This window comes from Schistocerca nitens, chromosome 4 (genome assembly GCF_023898315.1).
Source record: "Schistocerca nitens isolate TAMUIC-IGC-003100 chromosome 4, iqSchNite1.1, whole genome shotgun sequence".
Lineage (NCBI taxonomy): Eukaryota > Metazoa > Arthropoda > Insecta > Orthoptera > Acrididae > Schistocerca > Schistocerca nitens.
The window spans coordinates 107,927,455-107,952,303 of NC_064617.1; the positions used below are offsets into that span (position 1 = coordinate 107,927,455).

General features: G+C 40.5%; 2 protein-coding genes across 2 annotated transcripts in view; one reads left to right on the forward strand and one right to left on the reverse strand.

Annotated features, from left to right (window-relative positions):
- Window positions 1-5,801, reverse strand: part of LOC126251472 (translocation protein SEC62) — a 111,699-nt gene extending 105,898 nt beyond the window's left edge. The window contains exon 1 of the mRNA XM_049951912.1: window positions 5,724-5,801. Within this exon, the coding sequence (XP_049807869.1) occupies window positions 5,724-5,759 (36 nt within the window). The 5' untranslated portion in view covers window positions 5,760-5,801. The remainder of the gene's footprint in view (window positions 1-5,723) is intronic.
- A 367-nt stretch (window positions 5,802-6,168) lies between these two features.
- Window positions 6,169-24,849, forward strand: part of LOC126251473 (dnaJ homolog subfamily C member 28) — a 73,981-nt gene continuing 55,300 nt past the window's right edge. Inside the window, exons 1-2 of the mRNA XM_049951913.1 lie at window positions 6,169-6,365; window positions 17,565-17,696. Coding sequence (XP_049807870.1) covers window positions 6,231-6,365; window positions 17,565-17,696 — 267 coding nt within the window. The 5' untranslated portion in view covers window positions 6,169-6,230. The remainder of the gene's footprint in view (window positions 6,366-17,564; window positions 17,697-24,849) is intronic.

A 24,849-nucleotide genomic window follows, 5' to 3' on the forward strand; every position in this document is an offset into this window, starting at 1 on the left:
TGTAAGCTAAAGGGCACTAAATTCCAGTAAAAATATACATATACTGTATGTGTGTCTAGATCTGAGGTATTTATTTTCATCGTATTATGATGACAACTCTAATATTATAGCGCAATGATCCCTGAATCGATGAATAAATACATAAATATTACATCTGTCTCACATATCTGTTTTTGTCATGGCTAACTCCCTGAAAAATCTCAATATTTCAGAGAATGTCTTCTACTCCACTGGTCTTGTTACCACCTAGGCAGTGCACTGTCGAATTCATCTTAATCTACTACTTTCCTTTCTACAATAGTGCTTTCAAGTTCATTTCTCTTGTACAGCCCCTCTGTATACCAGGGTAAGTCAATTATTATCCGCAATTTAGTTATATTTTTGTTCATTTTGGTAGTACTGTCGTTTTATGTTGATGACACATGCTTTGTTTATTTGCTGTTATATCTTTGCATTTTTCGAGCTGCTAGGTTAGTTTCATTATCACTGCCATGCTGTTAATCATGGCTGTTCCGCTGTCTAATTGCACCAAAGAAGAGCAACGTTCAGTGATCCGTTTTTTGTGGTCGGAAGGCGTATCAGGGGCCGAAAGTCATAGAAGACTTTTGTTACAGTACAGGAACAGTTTTTTGCCACAACTGAGTGTCTACGAATGGACTGAAAAATTCTGAAATGATCGCACGAGTGTTACGCATGATGAAGGATCTGGACGACTGTTTACCGAGCTGGACAACTGCTTACCGCCACAAATGAAGAAACCATTGAGCGTTCACATGAAATGATTCTCTAAGACAGACAATCAACTACTGACGAAGAGGAACATCATCTGCAAATTAGTCATAGTTCTGCCTACAAAATCATCCACAACAGACTTGGGTTTCATAAAGTTTGTGCAAGATGGGTTCCAAAACAACTCGCACAGTTGCATAAACAAATGTGCTTGGACATCTGCAAAAAACATTTGGATTGCTATGGTAATGAAGGGGACAACTTCTTAGACAGGATCATTACTGTTGACGAAACATGGATTCATCATTACAAGTCAGAGAGTAAATGGCAGAGTATGGAGTGGAAACATCCAAATTCGCCATGCAAGAAAAAGATCAAGATCCAACCGTCCACAGGAAAACTGATACAGTTTTTTGGGACACACAAGATCCAGGACTGGAACATTATGGGGAAAAGGGGCACAACAATAAACAGCGTATGTTACAGTGAGATGCTTACTGCCAGGCTAAAGCCTGCAATTCGAAGCAAATGCCGAGGATTGCTGTCAAAAGGTGTTGTGTTGTTGCACGACAATGCCCGTCTGCATACTGCTGCCCACACTGCTGAAACACTCCAGAAACTCAAATTTGAAGTACTGGATCATCCTCCATATAGTCCCGAACTTGCCCCTTCTGACTATTGCTTGCTTGGTCCATTCAAAAAGGCATTAAGGGGCTGTCGATTTGCCTCAGACAAAGCAGTGAAAGAAGCGGTGCATTCCTGGCTCGCAGCTAAACCGAGAACCTTCTTTTATGAGGCCATCAGGAAGCTTGTGCAACGATGGACCAAGTGCGTTGAAATGCACGGAGACTATGTCGAAAAATGATGTTCTTGTAAGTTTCCAACTGATTATAATAAAATTTTATAACTACTTTGCAGATAATTGACTTGTCCTCGTATTTCTTCTACCTTTCCGTTTTCCCTTGTTTGCTTGTACTGGCTTGCCATAAAAGATCTTGGTATTCATACAGTTGCTTTTCTTTTCTTGAAAGATATCTTCAGTTTTCCAGAGGGTGACATCTATTCTTTCTCTAGTTATGAATGCTTCTAGTGCCTTGCATTTGTCATCTAGTTATTCTCCCCAGTTATTTTCTGTCAATCTCATTTTTAAGGCTTCTGTGTCTTTTTTCAGGCATCTGTGTATCCATTGCTTTTGCTGCTTCATTTTTATATTTTCTCCTTCTGTCAACTGAATTCAATATCTCCTGTGTTAGCCAGGGATTTCTACTAGGCCATGCCTATTTTGTCCTAAGTTGCTTTCATCTCTCAAAGCTAGCCATTAATCTTCTACTGTAGTCCTCTCCCCTGTTACTGTTACAGCCAATTGTTGCCTAATGCCCACTTTGAAAAATTCAATAACCTCTGGTTCTTTCAACCTACCCAGATCCCATCTCCCAATTTTCTACCTATCTGCAATTTCTTCAGTTTTAACCTGCAGTTCATTAATTTACTAACAAATTATTTCCACAGTCACAACTCATACACAATATGTTTTACAGTTTAAACTCTGTCTTACCATTACATTTTATTTATTTGAAACTTCTTGATGTCTCTAGGTTTTCCATGTATATAACCTTCATTTCCAACTCTTAAGTCAAGTGTTAGCAAAGATTAAGTTGTGTCCTATGCAAGACCCTACCAGAGGGTTTCCCCTTTAATTCCTTTTCCTCAGTCCATACTGTTCTATTGTTTTTTTTTTCTCTCTCTTCCTTTTCCAACTCTCTCTCTTTGCCAATTTTTGGCAATTTTTATTTCCCTTGACTATCTAAATAATTTTCTTCATCCATCACACATTCTTCAAGATCTCCATCATCTGCAGAGCTAGAAGGCATATTTTACTACTGTGATGGGTGTTTGCTTTTTATCTATCTTGGCTACGATAAAGTAATCACTATGCTATTTTTAATATATTATCCCCATTCCTCTTTTGTTATTCATTATTAGTTCTACTCTATATACTGTATTTGCAACAGGAGCGAAAATGAGAAACTCACACGTAAATATCTACAATTCTACACTGACGCGCCAAAGAAACTGGTATAGGCATGCGTATTCAAATACAGAGATATGTAAACAGGCAGAACACAGGTATTGTGCTGTGGTCAGCAAAGCCTATATAAGACGAGTGTCTGTCACAGTTGTTAGATTGGTTACTGCTGCTACAATGGCAGGGTATCAAGATTTAAGTGAGTTTGAACATGATGATATAGTCTGCGCACGAGTGAGGGGACACAAGGTGCAACTATTTCACGAGTTCACCATGAATATGAGAAATCCAGTAAACATCAAATCCCCAGCATTGCTGGGGCAGGAAAAAGATCCTGCAGGAACAGGACCAACGACGACTGAAGAGATGTGTGCAACGTGCACCCCTTCTGCAAATTGCTCCAGGTTTCAATGCTGAGCCATCAACAAGTGTCAGTATGTGAACCACTCATCATTGATGTGGGCTCTCGGAGCTGACGGCCCCTCGTGTACCCTTGCATGACACAAAGCTTTACACCTCACCTGGGCCCGTTAACACCGACATCGGACAGTTGATGACTGGAAACATGTTGCCTGGTTGGACAAGTCTCGTTTCAAATTGTATCGAGCAGATGGACGTGTAATGGCATGGAGGCAACCTCATGAATCCATGGACCCTGCATGTCAGCAGTGGACTGTTCAAGCTGGCGGAGGCTCTGTAATGGTGTGGGATGTGTGCAGTTGGAGTGATACGGGACACCTGACACGTCTACATACGACTCCGACAGGTGACATGTTCGTAAGCATCCTGTCTGATCATGACCATTGTGCATTCTGAAGGACTTGGGCAATTCCAGCATGACAATGTGACATCCCACATGTCCAGAATTGCTACAGAGTGGCTCCAGCAACGCTCTTCTGCTTGATCATATCTGGGATGCCTTACAGCGTGCTGTTCAGATGAGGTATCCACCCCCCTGTACTCTTACAGATTTATGCACAGACCTGCAGGATTCATGGTGTTGGTTCCCTCCAGAACTACTTCAGACATTAGTCGAGTCCATGGCACATCATGTTTCACTTCTGAGTGCTCACGGAGGCCCTATACAATATTAGGCAAGTGTACCAGTTTCTTTGCCTCTTCAGTGTAGTTATTACAGAATTCTTGGTAGAACAACAGGGTAGGACAACTGACATGAAAAAAGTAACTAAAACAGTACAGAAACTTTACAGTCAACACTGACTGAGAGAATTTCAAAAGTCTTTATTACAATATAAGAATTAATTTGTGTGTGTTACGGAAAGTTTCAAACATCAAGAAATAAAGGCAAGTTGAAATCAGAAACAAAGCAAAAATTTAATTGGACAGTGATTTAAAATAAATTCAATCCTCACTCTCTTTATGGAATCAACCCCAGAATTTGCTTTAAGTGCATCAAATGCACCATAGAAAAGCTAAACCACAACAATCACACACGGATCTAAACCAGGTTCCCCTTAAAAATGAGACTGCTCTCTCAACTAAATGTCTTAGCAATAATATCAATGTAATGAGCACGCACTAGGTAGGCAGAGGTGGTTGTGAGGACATCTTCTGAGCTAGGGGAATATGGAACCGAGTACACAATACAGAACTTTCTGGTCTGTATTGGAATGATCATTAAGTACGAAAATCCAAAGAGGATGCCATAAAAACTCTTACTCGCAAAATGATGTGAAGTTAGAAGGTGGCAAAAAAAAAAGTTTAAAATTAAGAAGATCAAAACAACACTTATGTTGAGCTCAGCATAATATTAGGCACAGTGACAAAAGTAACTACAAGTACGAACATAACTTCCTATGTGGAAATTGAAGTTTTTCCCACATAACAGCAAGGAACAGAGTGGCTTAAATGTAGATATAAGGCAAACATTTTCTGTGGTTACTTTATAACCTAACTAGGCCTATACCATAACATAATTTCATTTTATTTCTATATTAAGCTCATGTGAGATACAAAAAAGCAATGTTTTATACACATGGTGTTTTACAGCTCACATGGATCTCTGGAACTTTATAACTAAAAAGACAATCTGCTGCAATGGAATACAGAACATATTGACTTCTATTAATAATGATGTTCCTCAAAAGTAGTTGCATATATGCTGAAGAATTGCTACTGTGAACCAAAGATAAAATACTTCAAACAAAGCAGAATAAAGTAAAAGTTGCGTGGTACATGTTAAATGGGATGTTGATGGCGAAAGCTTACTGTAAATTTCCACAGATGACATCATAATGGTATAATACACAGACAATGTACGACTACAGTGCAATATATCACGTGCAAGTCACTTCTACAAGAATCACATAATCCCACAGAATGGGTGGCCCAGTACTCAAGACCATCCAGTGATGGAACAAAGCACATAACGACGACCACCTACACACGACTCTCCTTTACCCATATGGCTGAAAGATTAGCACAACTACGCGAAGGCGGGCAATCTCCACTATATGAACGGAATGTGAGCGATGATAGAATAGAGTACTTCATCAAAACACAACACAGTGTTTCCTTACCTCTACAGCAGAGAATTTTGGGTTATGATGAATTCCTATAATTCCACCTACTTACACGTCTGAAAATAACAAATCAAGAATTAATGTTATTTCTTCAATTTCGAGAGGAGTATGAGTTTAAATAAGGTACCTTAAAATAAAATGGGTAGGATACGACGTGTGTCAATCATTTATGCGGAAGGATATATACAACGGTAGTTTGACAATGTTCATAATGTTTTCCCAGCCGGTGAGTTACTCAATCCGCAACACGCCAACAATTGCTAGAATCGCCAACGTCACTTCTTTCATACATTAGTTCGCTTCCCAAACATCGGCAATTTTTCCAAAATAAGCAATTGAAAACCGCGACTGTTACGAAATGTTGTGTGTCTGCACATTTTGACACAATATAAATATTAAATCCTGGTATATTAGCTTTCGTTTACCTCCTTTCGTTTCTTTCCCTTCCTCTTCTCAGCCATTTTTTGACAACTACCACAGTAGTCAAGAATTAACCAATTTTAAGTGAAGCACGTAACATTAATTGAGATAATATATGATCATAAGAAAAAATTTTAAACCGAATTCTTACTTTCTCATCACACTGTGGGATCTATCTAAGAATCAATCAAATATTAGCATGATTAGCTTTGCAATCTTCCCTTGTAGCAGACGACGCTGTTTGTATGATGACTACCAAGAAATAAGTGCAAAGGAGCAAGCCCAATAATAACTGATTGTGGCCTACCATGAAACAATAAATGACATAGATATGTGAAATGGTTACAAAGAAACTGTAAAATTATGTAAAAATCTGATATAGCAAAGTTTAATTCAATTACGTTGCAAAATAAAAAGATAAAATTTGATGGTCGCAATCTACTTCAGGCAGCGGTATATCGTTGGCAGTAAACCATTGACGTTTTGTTGTCCACAACAAAAAACCAAAACAAATGGCAACGCAACAAACATGCTGTACAACGCTTTACAGGAAAAATTTACAACTGTTTACTTCAAAATGTAAAAATATTCCAACGCGTAACATTTTATTGAAGAACTATTCTGGCGATAGGAAGACAGATTATTCGGTAAGATATGAAGACAAATGACATAATCCATCGCAAACCAGCGTAGTCGTGAAGTAAGATGATTTGGTATTGAGATATGACCTGCGCGTATTAAATTTTCGCATTTATACTGATAAAACATTACATATACCCATTATTAGAAATGAACTATATGCTACACTGATGCTTTCATAACGAACCCCACTGCCAGTATTTTCCAAAAGCATATTCCACATACCATTTTTTCAACGGAAAGAATAACTCTTAGCTGTAGCAGAATAAGTCTATGCCGGTAATCCATAAACAAGAAAAAAAGAGAGAGAAAAAAGATTTTCTAAACCCATCTCCTGCCCTGGCACACAGATAGATGTATCAATTCAGTATTGGTTCAGAGAAAGTTAGAAACTATAATGGAAATTAATTAGTAACAAGTGTACTTTGAGTCATTCATCATGAAATCTCAAATCTATTTACTGACACCACTATTCTCCTCCTTGAAAATGAAAATGCAGAATGTCTTGTATATATTATGAAAACCTCCAGTAGCAATGTACCTTCAATCTGCAATGCTTTGTCTTGTATTACCAACCAGTGTCAAACATTGAATATAGAAAGTACTTTTACAGCAAAATAATATTTGAAAATCTCATACAAACTTTGTCAATGAATTATATCATAAGTAGCAGGTGCCTATCATAAAGTGGAAGTATTAGTACATTTGGTTATTAATAAACACAGTTTTTCAATAATTTTTATTTTGTATAAAATTGTGCTTCATTTCCTCCACCCATCCCTTCTCTCACAATACTAATATGAGTGTCATAACCTATTCCGCATTCCCCCAACTGATCCTTGTTATCCTAAGTCCCGTGATACCATCCTGAGAGTTTATTGCCTTTAAATTGCTGTACAGACATCATGTCTACAAAGGCTGAATTTAATTTATCAGTAGTGGTACTAGTAGTAAATCTCTTACTTTGAAAAAATTGCTGTTGCCTAAAATATCACACATGCCAGCTGATTATATTCTATGACTAGTTTAATGCATACATTATTTTATTTATATTTATTAGAAGGTAACAGTTTTCTGCATGTAACAACAGATGGTTGCTTACAAGAAATATTGTTGCTGTTGATCTTGCAGTTAATAGGATTCTTCAATTAGCTAATCATGCAGTTTGTGGAAGAAGTTACAAATGCTGTAAGTTTTCTTTTGGTTGGCAGGGATTCTCAATTTCTTCTTTATTAGTAATGGGAGCATGTTGAAGGTGTTTGCACCAGAATACAGAATGCCATTCTGAACCAAGCACAAGGAGAAAAGTCTAGATGAAAATTACTGTTGCAGTCTGTATTGTGCTAGTTTAAATCACAGCTAATCTAAAACTAATTTAAATTATTAGTAACAAAATTGTTAAGATAATGCTTCAGGAACTGAATGTAAGACTTTTGAGATCTTTGAAGCAGCATTGGCCATTTATGGTCCAGTGTGAAACTATTCTTAGCATAAGACGCAGAATACATGAATTACTGAGTTATTAATTTTTATTGATAATGCATGATACACTGACTGTTATTAGGCAAGTTCCTGTTATCCTTATTGAACAAGTGTAAGCTATTTTTAAGCTTAAAACAGTCAGAAGAGTAATACCTTACAAGCAAGTAGTTTATAAAATAATCAAGCTAAATATTGTGTTAGAACAATTACAAAAACTCTCATTTCTGGACCTGCTAAATTTTACTGTTGTAATTATAGTTCTACGTAGTTTTATGGTCAAGTCAGAAATCTTTTATTCGACTGTAAAATACCACAAAAAGCCAAAAACAACTGTGTATCACACATACCTTGCGCCCATCCTCACTTATGGTTTTGAGACTTGTACTCTGCTGATAAAAATAGTATAGCAGAATTCAAGCAATAGAAATGAAATTAATAAGAGCTGTGAAACAAACTAGTAGAAAGGACAAGATAAAATATGAGGTGAACAAATAATGTATCCTGCATTGAAGTCCATGTTACTAGTGTAATAAAGAAACAGAAATTGCAGTGGTGTGGTCAGATTAAGAGAACAGGCGAAAAAAGATCAGCCAGAAAATATATTTCAGTATACGAGGGTGATTTGAGAAGTCTGCTAAAGAAGCAAGAAAAAATATTTGCTTCATAAACAACTTACGTTACTTCTTGTCATAGTCTCCTTTGAGGGACATACACTAGGCCCGGGGATCCTCCTGCATTTGCATCCCACTTTAAAAAATAGGTTCTGTCAAATTGTGCAAAATACTTGTTGACTGCAACTATCGCTTCCTCGTGTGATCAAATTTCTTCCCACCAAGCTAGAGTTTCAAGTTAGAAAATGTCAGGAAGAAGTCACTTGAGGTGAATAGGGTAGCTGAGGAACCAGTTCAAAGCCCAATTGATGCGTTTTTGCCCTTGTTATCATTGATGTATGGGATAGCGTATTATCATGGTGAAAGAGTGCCTTTTTGCCTGCCCACCTTGGTCTTTTTTCCAGCCAGCGCAACTTTCAAATGATCCAGCAGTGAAGCATAATAGGGTCCAGTTATGCTTTTGCCTTATTCCGAGTACTATATTAAGATTATTCCGTGGGAATCACAAGAAACAGTGGCCAGTCTTTATCTTCTTTGGCGTGCTTTTACCAGCCTTTTTCCATTGTTTTGACTGCTGTTTTGAGTCTTAGTGTGTAATGAGGGATCCAGGTTTCAGCAACAGTCACAAATTGGTGCAAAAAGTCTTGCAGATTTGAATAAGCATTGCCAGACATTGTGGCAAAATATTGTGCCAGATGCACTTTTGGTTGAGATAAAACAAAGTGCAGCACCCACTTTGCACACAGTTTCTTCATAGTCAATTCTCCTTGCAAGATATAATCCACTTGCTCCATTGAGGTGCCTACAGTCTCAACAATCTCATGAATTTTTATTCAGCAGTCTTGCAATAATGTATTATTGATTTTGTCAGTAGTTTCCTGTGTGGTGACTTCAGTTGAATGGCCAGAGTGTGCTTCATCTTCGGCACCAGTCCATCCTCATTCAGTTTCATTAATCCAAAAGCAAATGGTCTTCAATGATGGTGCAGGGCCCTTGTGCAATTCATCCATTTCTGTTTTCATTTCTTCAGCAGTCCAATCCTTCAAATGTAGATGTTAAATAACAGCACAAAACACAGTTGTCAACAATGAACTGTGTGCTGTACAGTGTTAAAATTCTGTATAAAATCCTTGGAATAATCAAGTTTACCAAATATGAAGGTGCAACAGAAATGCTCCATTCTTCCATGGAAATTTACCAGACGTATCTAACCTCCCTCTTATGTTCAAGGCGAAAGATGAGGCTCAGAAAATGCTGGATGGATACAGTGAAATATGACATGAAAACAAGAGTATTCTAGTGGGAAGATGTCCAGAAGTAGAAGATCTGTGAAGACAGAGCAGATGGCTAGTGCTTGTGGACCACACATGTGAAACTGGAGCTGGGAAATGATGGTGTTGATTGTGATGATGATGGTGACATATATCCTTTTGTTGTTGGAACTGAGTTAAAAAAGAAAAAACAAGGTTGAACAAGACACCTATGTCTGCTCAAGTTCTGAAATGTTACTTGACTGCACAGTTTGATGGTTTCTGACAGAGATAAGCTGTGTCCATAATGTTTTCCAATATTTTCTACTCTACAGCTAAGGAGCCGGAGCTACTACGAGGGCCGTTCAGAAAGTAACCTCCGGTTGATTTAAAAAAATACACCAAGTTGAATAAAAATATTTTAATATATACATCTTACAACTACATCTTTGCACTATTTTTCTACATAGTCTCCATAGCGATTGAGGCACTTATCGTATCTCTTCACAAGCTTTGAAATTCCTTCTGCATAAAAATCACCCGCTTGTGCCTGGAGCCAGCCTGTGACCGCATCTTTGAGCTCTTCGTCGTCATCAAACCATACAAGAGAGTCTTAGAAATCTGTGGAAAACCAGTAGACAACTCCGACATTGAGAAACGTCGATTTTCACGAACTTTTGCATCAACTGTCTGAACGAGTTCGTCAGTCACCAATGATGGTCTACCACTCCTCTCTTCATCATGAACGTTTTCTCGTCCACTTTTAAATAAACGTACCCATTCACGGACAACTCCTTCACTCATAACTCTTGGTCCGTACACGGCACAAAGCTCACGATGAATAGCTGCTGCAGAATATCCTTTGGCTGTAAAAAACCTTATGACAGCACGCACTTCACATTTGGCGGGGTTTTCTATTGCAGCACACATTTCAAACTGCCACAAAAACTAAACTAGCGCAGGTACGACGTTCACTCGACCACGGCTTGATACCGACTGACCTGTTGAGTGCGTGAACGCACAGATGGCGTCGCTACTCCCCCCACAACCCGCACTGTGACCAATCGGAGGTTACTTTCTGAACCGCCCTCGTATAATACACTCTTAGACAAAAAAAGGACACACCACAAAGGAATTATCCAAATGGGAGAGAAATCAGTGGAAGTGATGTACATGTACAGGCAAACAAATGATTACAATTTTACAAAAATTGGAATCTTTATTCAAGAGAAAGAACTTGACAAATTGAGAAAGTCAGTTAACACGTTGGTCCACCTCTGGCCCCTATGTAAGCAGTTTTTCGGCTTGGCACTGATTGATAGAGTTGTTGGATGTCCTCCTGAGGGATACTGTGCCAAATTCTATATAGTTGGCATTTAGATCAGCAAAATTCCAAGATGGATGGAGGACCCCATCTATTCTCAGTAATGGAGAGATCCGGTGACCTTTCTGGCCAAGGTAGGGTTTGGAAAGAATGAAGACGAGCAGCAGAAACTCTTGCTGTGTGCAGGTGGGCATTACCTTGCTGAAATGTAAGCCCCAGACAGCTTGCCATGAAGGACAACAAAATGCAGCGTAGAATATTGTCGATGTACCTGCTGTGCTGTAAGGGTTCCACAGACGACAAGCGAATGTATCCTGCTATGAAAAGAAATAGCACCCTAGACAATCACTCCTGGTTGTCAGACCGTATGGCAGGTGACAATCAAGTTGTTATCCCACCACTGTGTGGGGAGTCTCCAGGCATGTCTTCTGCCTGGAATGTCATTGACTGGAGTAAAATTGTCTTCATTGATGAGTCCTGCTTTGATGATTTGATGACCAGCAGAGACATGTGGAGATGCCTCGGACAGAAATAGGATACCAACTTGATTGTCCCTCACCATTGGCTCAGCAGCCAGGAGGGATGGTCTGGGTTGCCATTTCTTTTCAAAGCAGGATGGCATTGGTTGTCATTCGTGGCACCTTTACTCTGCAGCGGTATGTCAATGATATTCTACACCACATTTTGTTGCTCTTCATGGCCTATCCTGTGCATACATTTCAGAAAGATAATGAGGAGTATATAGATATTCTCTAATAAGTTAGAATAACTCACCATTTATCACTCTCATTAATTGTCTACATTCTGAGATTGCCGCCGGCCAGAGTGGCCGTGCGGTTCTAGGCGCTGCAGTCTGGAACTGGGCGACCGCTACGGTCGCAGTTTCGAATTTTGCCTCGGGCATGGATGTGTGTGATGTCCTTAGGTTAGTTAGGTTTAATTAGTTCTAAGTTCTAGGTGACTGATGACCTCAGAAGTTAAGTCGCATAGTGCTCAGAGCCATTTGAGATTGCCAATCCTTGTTGGTAATGTAACTGTAATATTTTTTTCAGTAAGTCTATCACTTGTATCACCCAAATTGAAACACTTGTCATTCAGCAAATGTAAGAGTGCTAGAGATCACCTCCAAAAGTTTTCAAATTTACTGGTATTCTCCTACCACCTCATAGTACCACTACCCAGTAATACCTATTGTAGCCCAGTTAACTTCCCTTCCCTCAAATTAACCTCTTGTAGCAAGTGGACTCTGCATTGTTGACCTTTCTTACCTACATCCCTCGATGCTCCCTCTGACTTTCCAAAAAGCCAGAATGCAATCTGCAGGATTTTTCTCCTGTAGGAAGAAGGTATGCATTATCTGCATGTACACTCCGACCAGACTGCAACTGTGTGCACACCCATGTGTCATGGTTACCCTAAGCTACAGGTGTCATCCACTTCCTGCACAGGTGTTTGAAAACCAGCACAACAGCAACAAATACAACATAGCTGGGAACTCAGTATTTCACACCTACAGGTGCTACCCTCGGTGTCTGGTGGAGAGCCAGTTGATGATTGGAGGCGACACAGCCAGCATGGGACCACTTCCCTTCATGAGTCATGTGACTGAAAATAGTCAGCTTCAAGAGTTACACCAAACAGTTGTGCCGACTGCTACACAGGTCATCATTCAAAGTATCTGTCAATCAGCACCAACCTCGGCAATCTGACAAATCCTTCTCTTGGTGGACACCGAATTGCATACCTAGGCCAAGGACTCTTAGGGCTTCATTATGCACCTTCACCTGAGTTACCAGTTTGGTGACATCTCCTGTAGTAATTCCCTAGTGGGTTACTTGCTAACCCACATAGACTGTACAGTGCTAAACCATGTTATTTATTCCTGTAACTGTATTCTGAATAAACATTTTATTACTTCTGGTCTGTGTGGCTGCTCTTTCATCCGTATGTACCATATCAGGTACAGTACGAGTTAGTGATAGTTACAATCCCACAGCATTCTCCTCTTGCCACTCATTCTGGGTGTCGTCCCCCCCCCCCCCCCCCCTCCCTCCTGTCCCCAATGCCCCTTGCATTGTAGCTCTGTCCAATGCTGCTTCCTGTTGTCCTGTACATTGCAGCCCTTTCCTTGAGGGAAGCATTATTTGGGAAATTGACGAAGAAGACAAAGATTCATGGCTAAGCCATGTCTCCACAATATCCTTTCTTTCAGGAGTGCTAGTTCTGCAAGGTTCGCAGGAGAGCTTCTGTAAAGTTTGGAAGGTAGGAGACGAGGTACTGGCAGAAGTAAAGCTGTGAGTACCGGGCGTGAGTCATGCTTTGGTAGCTCAGTTGGTTGAGCACTTGCCCGCGAAAGGCAAAGGTCCCGAGTTCGAGTCTAGGTTGGGCACACAGTTTTAATCTGCCAGGAAGTTTCATATCAGCGCACACTCCGCTGCAGAGTGAAAATCTCATTCTGGATGCCCTCTATTGTTATGTGACTTTTCTGCCCGATCATTGTGGCCAATACTCTTAAAATTTTCCAGCGTCTGGGAGACTTGGTAGCAGAGTGTCTCAGAAGCATTGAGTCCTGTCCACCTGCTGCCACTCGATGCTGCTTCCTGTTGCATCTGCATTTTGCAGTAGTGGCATACACTCTTCTCTAGGGTGGCACTGCTACAGATATCAGCTGGCTACAGGGCTCCAGCTAGGTTTAGCTGTGCAGGGTTTCCTTTTGCTGACCTCCAGGGCTCTGAGGATCAGCCACCTCTGGAGCTTTGAGGATCATCCTCCTTGAGGCCTCTGAGGATCAACCTGTGAGGGTAGCTTGCCTCCAGACTCAACTGGCCTCTAGCCTCAACTGGCCTCCAGCCTCAACTGGCTTCCAGCCTCAACTGGCTTCCAGGCTCAACCTGCTTCCAGGATACCACCGGCCTTCAGTGGCTTTGCATGCAATGGACTCGTCAGGTGCACTACCCTTATTCTGCCAACCTCCTAGGTTAATCAGACCCTCTGTTCCTCATTCCATACCCCAGACCTGCCTTTTCCTTTCTGTTCCTACATACCCTCCACAGGGATTGCTTGATGGAGTGCTTTCTCAGGCAGTCCACTCTCTTCCTTTCTGGGCTCTCACGCATATTACAGTGGCAAGCTTGCAGTGGAACATTCTTCTGTGGTTGGTTGGTTGTTTTGGGGGAAGAAACCAAACTACGAGGTCATCGGTCTCATCAGATTAGGGAAGGATGGGGAAGGAATTTGGCCGTGCCCTTTCAAAGGAATCATCCCGGCATTTGCCTAGAGCGATTTAGGGAAATCACGGAAAACCTAAATCAGGATGGCCGGACGCGGGATTGAACCGTCGTCCTCCCGAATGCGAGTCCACTGTGCTAACCACTGTGCCACCTTGCTCGGTATTCTTCTGTGCTCACACCCTTTTCTTACTATGCTTTCTCAATGTGGGGTTCTCTGGTGGCTTCACATTCAGCAGATTCCTCCAGTGCCCCACTCTTTTCCATTGCACATTTCTTCCTGGCTGCTCTACTCCATCAGTCATTCTGCAGTCTTGTCACCAAGGGGGAAGGGGATGCAGGATTTTTGGCTGCTAGCAAGACGGCTCCACCATCATCTCCCCAAGGAAGAAGGGATGCAGTACCCACATGTACACTCCAGCCAGATTGCAACCACATGCACACCCGTGTCCCACAGCTGTCTAAGCTTCAGGTGTCTTCCACTTCCTGCATTGGCATCTGCAAGTCAGCTCAATGACAACAGCTGTGGGGAGCAAGTCATTGCGACGACAACAGCAACAACAACAAATACAAGTACAACAATAACAAAAACAACAATGCTTGTTATCACTGGGAACTAAGGTCACCACTACTTTAGACGCTACTGTCACCTTCTCGTGGCATTCCAGTTTATGACAGGGAACACAGCCAGTGCTGGACTCTTTCCCTCCACAAGTCACATGCCTGAAAATAGTCTGTGCTGTGTACCTCTGCCTCAGAGGTACTTAGGCGAGCATACAGCCTCCGAGAAGTGACTCGTGATTGAGAGTTATGCCAGACAGTTGCACCGACTGCTCCTTGGTTCCTCATTCAGAGCAACTCTTGGCACAGACATCAGCCAATCTGACAAATCCTCAGCATACACTGACTGGTAGACCTAGGCATGGGACTATGCCACTCACTTAGGACTCCATCGAACATCTTCAATGGAATTACCAGTCTGGTTATATATCCTGTAGTAACTCTCTCGGTGGTTTCTTGCTAACTGCTATGTCTTCCTGTAATCTGCACAGACTTAGAGTTGCTTGATAGTGCTATTTCAGCCTTGTAACTGTATCCTGAATAAACGTGTTGTTACTTCCAGTCTATTTGACCACTGTTTTATCTGTATGAATCAAATATCAGAATGTAACACAATCAAACTCAAAACACTGTTGTCAACCTGTCCACCAAAAATGTCAATACCATAGAAATTTCAGTCCTATCCAAAGGCTTCAGCTTCATCCCACATTCAAATTCAGTGATGATGGACTTGTCAAAGACCAATTCTCTTTCTTCCAGTCCCTGCAGTGGAAACACTTTTTCACCTCCAACCCCTTTGACCAGAAGCCTATGTAGAATCTTTGCCTCTCCAATTTTGTGTCTTTATTCAGCGACCATCCCTCACTCCCATTCATCCATTCCCTGGTTACCTAGTTATCGGCTCTTATTGACCAGGACCTCCAACCATTCCCACAGCTTTGGTCCCTGTATCAGTGACACAAACCATTTCTTTCGCCACCTCTCAACCACCCCACCCTATTAGCACCTGTGTATTTATTCAGCACTGTTGGTGCTGTGTTGATATACACCATCATCCCCCGTGCCTGTACCCTGTCACTGTTGATCAGTAAGTCTCTCAACATCCTACTGAGACTAAACTCGCCACCTTATTCCTTATACGTCTGACAGACTACGTCCTTACCATAACTACTTCTCCTTCAGAGGAAAAGTATACGACAAATCTGCAGACTAGGAATGGGAACTTGCTTCTCACCCTCTTATTCTAATCTGTTCATGGGCCATTGAGCAAGGTGCAGCAGTGGTTAGCACACTGGATGCGCACTTGATAGTACAGTGGTTCAAATCTGTGTCTGACCATCCTCATTTAGGTTTTCTGTGATATTCATAAATTGTTACAGGCAAATTCCAGGATGATTGCTTCGAAAGGACACATTGATATCCTTCCCTGTGCTTGAAACAATCCAAGCTTGTGTTCTGTCTCTAATGATCTCAATGTTGATGTGACATTAAACCCTAATCTTCCTTCCTTCCATTCTTTTCTTGTTCGTGGGCTATCTAGAGGAAATCATCTTAGTTCAGACCCTGGTTCATGGTCACTGATGTCATCTACATGATTTGGACCCTATGTCAAAACCTCCTGTCCTCCTCCCATGACTGCCTCAATACCTTCTCTCCCATCCCCTGCACCTTGTCCTCCTGAGTACAGTCTGCCCCCTTACTGAATGTGGACATTTACCTCTGCAGTTGTTCTATATAAACCTCTGTCCTTATTAAACCCAAAAATCATCCATTTTCATAGCTACTGTATCTGTCACACTAAAATATTTCTCCCATTTAGTATGGCCACTCACGGACACTACATCTGCAGCAACAAGCAGTCCCTTACTTGGGATGATGAAGGTCATACTAAGCCATTTTCCTACATGTTTCCCTAATCCTCTTGCCCCCAGAAACTGTCTGTGAAAGAACATCTTCTCAGTACCTAGAGTGGATCAGCTTGCCATATCTGTTGCCAAGAATTCAATAAGGAACATCCCACTCACAATCCTTCCCAACCCTCAGTAGGTGGTATTACACTGCCCACCCAGTCTACAAAATATCCTGGTCTATTCTCCTGGTACAACCCTTCGCCACTTAAGCAGTACACCTGTGGAAGACCCAAGTGCAAGACCTGGCCTCTGCACCATCCCAGTGCAATCTATTCCAGTCATGTCACTGATAGATCCTATCCTGTCAGGGAAAAGCAGCCATATCATATACAAGTGCTGCTGTAACTTCTGCACTGCCTTTTATGCAGGTATGACCACCATCCAGCTGTCCACACGAATTAATGTGACAACTGTCAAACTGAGGCCAAGAACAGAGTGAGCAAAACTCGCTGCTGAGCATAACATACACGACTTCAGTGGCCCCTTCACAATGTGTAACAGCTGAAACCTAACCTGTCCCTCTGATGCATGACTTGTCCAAAATCTTAGCAACATTTTCAATCTTGGTTATGTTGATAATCCACTGCCTCAAGTGTTTGGCGAGTTATTACATTTACCCCTTCCATTTCTTATATTATACCGAGGACTTTTCATTACCACGTACAAAAGTAATGTAATAAAATATTTTCAACTAGTATTATTGTGCTTTTACTTACATAAATGTTTAATTATCAATAATACATGGCTCACAGAAATTTGTGCACCTGAAAGAGTATCGTGAATACATACATTACCTAGATGAGAATCAGGACACACATTTCATAAAATATTTTATTCTGTAGGCGTATTACCATGTACTTGGGCTGGAGAATGGCTGTGATCAAGAAAAAGTTCGTACGTCTTTCCTTGAACTCGTCAAACGGTATCATCCAGACAGTGGTTCTCCAGAGGCAGACTCTGAGAAGTTTCACCAGGTACAGTAGGATTATTTTGAATTGTAATCATAGCAACTGGCAATAATGTAAGGTACTCGTACCTGCCTCACACACAAAGTTTTTCTTATTAGCTTGGCTCCTGAGTAACAGAGGTAGCTGGCGTACTTACTTATCTGTTTTTGTCTTATGGAATAATCATGTAAGATAGTCATTTAAAGTGAATAAACTCCCAATTCTGCAAAAATGAACATGTAAATAATATGCAGAGATGATAAGTTTTACACCTACCAAAGAGCTTTTCAAAGACTATGAAACACACAGGCTGCCATCCTAATGCAGTTGTAGTATGATGTTATTCATGTCAAATAATTGATCAGTTTTTGTAAGCAATATGAATTCTGTGTCATAGTGCGATACACACGCATATTGCTTATAGAAATTGACAGGTGACTCTTGTAGCTATCATATTCAGTTCTTAAGGTAGTTCAGTTGAGCTGAAACCAGTCATAACATTAGAAATATGTGCAGTTTTGAATGACAACAAAATTTGTTGTACAATCAGTGACTGTGGGTCTTCTCAAAATAAGACAGTATGTGAATTACTAAAACAGCATCTCTGATAGCAGTTCCAGATTTTTGGTATGTCCTTACCCTTACTGTAAAATGAAGAAAAGTTGTACATGCCATAATAAGAGAGGGTATTAACAATTTCCATGAATATGGAACAAATGTAGTTGAACTGTTAGATACTGGCAAGGAATAGAAAATTTTCAGTTTTATATCTGGAAGTTTCTCCAAAAGGAGCAAAGGGTAAGACAGAAGAATGAAAAAAAAGTTAAGAAACAAGTTTAAAGTGAAATGGAAGGGAAAAAAGCTCATAATACTGTTATAGGGCTTTCATAAGGTGGAAGGAGAATGAAAGAAGATCTACACATGTGAGAAATCAAGAACTCATTCACCAGCACAAATACCTTCATGGTCTGGTGAGAGCACTGGTGGCTGCCGATGAGGAGGTCCTGTTTTTGATTCCAAGTGCCCATATCTAATTTGTGTGTGTGTGTGTGTGTGTGTGTGTGTGTGTGTGTGATGGAAAGGTTGAGAGTGTGCTTGACTTCCAAGAACATAAAGGCACTTGTGTAACTCCATTGGATACCAGACCTCAATTTCATTGAAATCATCATGGATGCCACAAAGCAAATTGTGTGGATCTAGGACCCACCCATGATCAATGTCCCTGAGTTTAATATGCTGGTTGAGAGTCATGGACCAAGATGATTCCCAAATGTGTGTGATGTTTCATGGAACCATTCCATGATGTGTTGCCATTGTCTTCAGTGTGAAACTAGGTGCTAAGCATTACTATGCTGGTGTCTCTTATCAAATTACACACAAGTGTAAAAAGTCAGTGTATCATTCACACATCAAAGTGTTGTCTTACAGATATTTTCAATACTGTTTCTTTTGACACTAGAAGTCATTTGTGATATTCTCCATATTCTATGTGGCTTTTCAAGTATGTAATTAAAAATGGCTCTGCAGTCAAACAGAAGTGCCAGCACAATGTAGTCGGCCAGGGTGATTTAGCTGTGCAGGCATGGTGTGTGTGTGTGTGTGTGTGTGTGTGAGAGAGAGAGAGAGAGAGAGAGAGAGAGAGAGAGAATCCGAAAGTTTTCCCAGTCTTGTGTATGCACCCGTCAACAATACACTTCAACTATGAGTTGAGTTGTTACCTGTATTCTTGTTATTTTTATTCCACCAAGCACTTTCCATTACTATGTTTAGATCCCATATTACAGAGTCCGCCAGAAATATGTATACACACTTTATCAGGCTCTATCGAGATACTGATATTGTCATTCGATTTGAGTTATGAGTGTATTGTAGTATTGTCTTTGGCTCAGCAGATGTTAGTACTTACTTTCATCTCGGTACTGAGAAAAAAAGATGGCTGTAGCGTGCTTGACATTCGAGCAATGAAAATGTATTATGAAGTGGTTTTTCAAGTTTGATAATGCCATTGAAGTGCAACATCAGTGGAGGTGGGAGTTTGAAACAGAACTGCCAACCCACCTAACAATTAAATGCATCATTGACAAGTTTGAATTGTGGTGAACGATTTGTGATATTCACAAAGGAAGATCAGGAAGACAGTGTACAGCTACAAGTCCTGCTTCATTGGATCTCATGTTGGAAATGTTTGTTAATTCTCTACAGAAGTCTGCTATGCAATGTGCACATGAAGTGGGAGTTAGCAGTACAAGTGTACGAAGAATTCTGAAAGCTGCAAAGTGGAATGTTTACCCGGTTGGTAGGTACTCAGAGAGCGACAGGACAAGGTTATGATTGTGGATGGGGCCGTAAACAGTTCTGTGAGTTTTCACAATCAAAGACACAACTTTATTTGTCTAAGAACCACTCATTTACACATTGCTTTAAAAGATCACAATTAAACAATATGGCTGAAGGCCTCATTAAAGAACCTGAGATGCTTTCTGGGCTGAAGGCCCAAAACCACACCAAAAACAAGAATGGCTGAAGGCCTACACTACCCATCTGAAGAACAACTGTAATTAAAACAAATTAATAAACAATTTTTCCATCCAAGAAATTTTTTTTTAACCCATTAAGTACCAGTGTCCTATTTTGAGGACAGAGCACATATTTATTTATAAATACACAATAATATATTAATTTGCAACTATTACTGTTCTACGTCATTTGTTGATGCTTTTTATAACAAATGTATGCTTACAGGAAATTGTTGTTGTTGTTGTTGTGGTCTTCAGTCCTGAGACTGGTTTGATGCAGCTCTCCATGCTACTCTATCCTGTGCAAGCTTCTTCATCTCCCAGTACATACTGCAACCTACATCCTTCTGAATCTGCTTAGTGTATTGATCTCTTGGTCTCCCTCTACGATTTTTACCCTCCACACTGCCCTCCAATGCTAAATTTGTGATCCCTTGATGCCTCAAAACATGTCCTACCAACTGATCCCTTCTTCTAGTCAAGTTGTGCCACAAACTTCTCTTCTCCCCAATCCTATTCAATACCTCCTCATTAGTTACGTGATCTACCCACCTTATCTTCAGCATTCTTCTGTAGCACCACATTTCGAAAGCTTCTATTCTCTTCTTGTCTAAACTGGTTATCGTCCATGTTTCACTTCCATACATGGCTACACTCCATACAAATACTTTCAGAAACGACTTCCTGACACTTAAATCTATACTCGATGTTAACAAATTTCTCTTCTTCAGAAACAATTTCCTTGCCATTGCCAGTCTACATTTTATATCCTCTCTACTTCGACCATCATCAGTTATTTTACTCCCTAAATAGCAAAAGTCCTTTACTACTTTAAGTGTCTCATTTCCTAATCTAATCCCCTCAGCATCACCCGATTTAATTTGACTACATTCCATTATCCTCGTTTTGCTTTTGTTGATGTTCATCTTATATCCTCCTTTCAAGACACTGTCCATTCCGTTCAACTGCTCTTCCAAGTCCTTTGCTGTCTCTGACAGAATTACAATGTCATCGGCGAACCTCAAAGTTTTTACTTCTTCTCCATGAATTTTAATACCTACTCCGAATTTTCCTTTTGTTTCCTTTACTGCTTGCTCAATATACAGATTGAATAACATCGGGGAGAGGCTACAACCCTGTCTCACTCCTTTCCCAACCACTGCTTCCCTTTCATGCCCCTCGACTCTTATAACTGCCATCTGGTTTCTGTACAAATTGTAAATAGCCTTTCGCTCTCTGTATTTTACCCCTGCCACCTTCAGAATTTGAGAGAGAGTATTCCAGTTAATGTTGTCAAAAGCTTTCTCTAAGTCTACAAATGCTAGAAACGTAGGTTTGCCTTTTCTTAATCTTTCTTCTAAGATAAGTCGTAAGGTTAGTATTGCCTCACGTGTTCCAACATTTCTACGGAATCCAAACTGATCTTCCCCGAGGTCCGCTTCTACCAGTTTTTCCATTCGTCTGTAAAGAATTCGTGTTAGTATTTTGCAGCTGTGACTTATTAAACTGATAGTTCGGTAATTTTCACATCTGTCAACACCTGCTTTCTTTGGTATTGGAATTATTATATTCTTCTTGAAGTCTGTGGGTATTTCGCCTGTCTCATACATCTTGCTCACCAGATGGTAGAGTTTTGTCATGACTGGCTCTCCCAAGGCCATCAGTAGTTCTAATGGAATGTTGTCTACTCCCGGGGCCTTGTTTCGACTCAGGTCTTTCAGTGCTCTGTCAAACTCTTCATGCAGTATCTTATCTCCCCTTTCATCTTCATCTACATCCTCTTCCATTTCCATAATACTGTCCTCAAGTACATCGCCCTTGTATAAACCCTCTATATACTCCTTCCAGCTTTCTGCCTTCCCTTCTTTGCTTAGAACTGGGTTGCCATCTGAGCTCTTGATATTCATACAAGTGGTTCTCTTCTCTCCAAAGGTCTCTCCAATCTTCCTGTAGGCAGTATCTATCTTACCCCTAGTGAGACAAGCCTCTACATCCTTACATTTGTCCTCTAGCCATCCCTGCTTAGCCATTTTGCACTTTCTGTTGATCTCATTTTTGAGACGTTTGTATTCCCTTTTGCCTGCTTCATTTACTGCATTTTTATATTTTCTCCTTTCATCAATTAAATTAAATATTTCTTCTGTTACCCAAGGACTTCTATTAGCCCTCGTCTTTTTACCTACTTGATCCTCTGCTGCCTTCACTACTTCATCCCTCAGAGCTACCCATTCTTCTTCTACTGTATTTCTTTCCCCCATTCCTGTCAATTGTTCCCTTATGCTCTCCCTGAAACTCTCTACAACCTCTGGTTCTTTCAGTTTATCCAGGTCCCATCTCCTTAAATTCCCACCTTTTTGCAGTTTCTTCAGTTTCAATCTGCAGTTCATAACCAATAGATTGTCGTCAGAATCCACATCTGCCCCTGGAAATGTCTTACAATTTAAAACCTGGTTCCTAAATCTCTGTCTTACCATTATATAATCTATCTGATACCTATTAGTATCTCCAGGATTCTTCCAGGTATACAACCTTCTTTTATGATTCTTGAACCAAGTGTTAGCTATGATTAAGTTATGCTCTGTGCAAAATTCTACAAGGCGGCTTCCTCTTTCATTTCTTCCCCCCAATCCATATTCACCTACTATGTTTCCTTCTCTCCCTTTTCCTACTGACGAATTCCAGTCACCCATGACTATTAAATTTTCGTCTCCCTTCACTACCTGGTTTCTTTTATCTCGTCATACATTTCATCAATTTCTTCATCATCTGCAGAGCTAGTTGGCATATAAACTTGTACTACTGTAGTAGGCATGGGCTTTGTGTCTATCTTGGCCACAATAATGCGTTCACTATACTGTTTGTAGTAGCTAACCCGCACTCCTGTTTTTTTATTCATTATTAAACCTACAGCTGCATTACCCCTATTTGATTTTGTATTTATAACCCTGTAATCACCTGACCAAAAGTCTTGTCCTCCTGCCACCGAACTTCACTAATTCCCACTATATCTAACTTTAACCTATCCATTTCCCTTTTTAAATTTTCTAACCTACCTGCCCGATTAAGGGATCTGACATTCCACGCTCCGATCCGTAGAATGCCAGTTTTCTTTCTCCTGATAACGACGTCCTCTTGAGTAGTCCCCGCTCAGAGATCCGAATGGGGGACTATTTTACCTCCGGAATATTTTACCCAAGAGGACGCCATCATCATTTAATCATACAGTAAAGCTGCATGTCCTCGGGAAAAATTACGGCTGTAGTTTCCCCTTGCTTTCAGCCGTTCGCAGTACCAGCACAGCAAGGCTGTTTTGGTTAATGTTACAAGGCCAGATCAGTCAATCATCCAGACTGTTGCCCCTGCAACTACTGAAAAGGCTGCTGCCCCTCTTCAGGAACCACATGTTTGTCTGGCCTCTCAACAGATACCCCTCCGTTGTGGTTGCACCTACGGTACGGCCATCTGTATCGCTGAGGCACGCAAGCCTCCCCACCAACGGCAAGGTCCATGGTTCATGGGGGAAGTACAGGAAATTAAAAGCAATAAATCCTACCATTAATTGATTATTGAATACTAAGGCACACTTTTCGTTATTACAGGTATTTACTTTATCGACAATTTAGTAATGTCTGAAATATGTGGCAAAGATCTTTTTGCGATTATTTATAGTCAGCCATGTGTCTTTTAAACTACTTGCATTGTTAGCTCAATTGGAGTTATATTCATTGTTTTTCATTGTTATAAAATTTGGTGTACTCGAAATAGGACACTGGGACTTGATGTTATCATTTCAGTTATTTGTATTGCTGCATGTTCGAATATGAAACTCTGCTACTGCTGATTTATTTTCTTTTTAGAATGTGGTAATTTTACCAGATTTTGTTGCTGAGTCTTGTTGGTCTTTAAATATGTCTGCTTGTGTCTGTATATGTGTGGATGGATATGTGTGTGTGTGCGAGTGCATACCCGTCCTTTTTTCCCCCTAAGGTAAGTCTTTCTGCTCCCGGGATTGGAATGACTCCTTACCCTCTCCCTTAAAACCCACATCCTTTCATCTTTCCCTCTCCTTCCCTCTTTCTTGATGAGGCAACAGTTTGTTGTGAAAGCTTGAATTTTGTGTGTATGTTTGTGTGTCTATCGATGTGCCAGCACTTTTGTTTGGTAAGTCACATCATCTTGACATCCTACTGATGAGAAAAGGAATTGGAAAAAGACACCTCCAGTTTATACAAAGCTGTCTCAAACTAGTGGGCATGACATCACTGCAAAGAGAGAAGAATTGAAGGAACAACTTTCTTCCTTGACTCCGAAGGAGATGTTTGAAGAACTGATGAACGAAAACATATACGAGTTCATAGTGAAAGAAACTGTAAGATATGCAGTATATATGAAGAATATGCAGGATTTTATCCTCACAGTTGCAGAAGTGAGGGTCTTTGTCAGATTTCTTCTTTTTGCTGGCTACCATAAGCTCCCTGCTGAGAAGCTATACTGGTCTGAGGATGAAGATGTTGGCACACCAATTATAAAGACAGCTACATCAAGGAATAAATATCAGAAGTTGAAAACATTGCTTCATTTTCAAGATAATGACTTAACTAATTAAAACAAACACGATCGCGGATTCGAAACTAGACGTCTCCTGAAAATAATAAATGAATCTT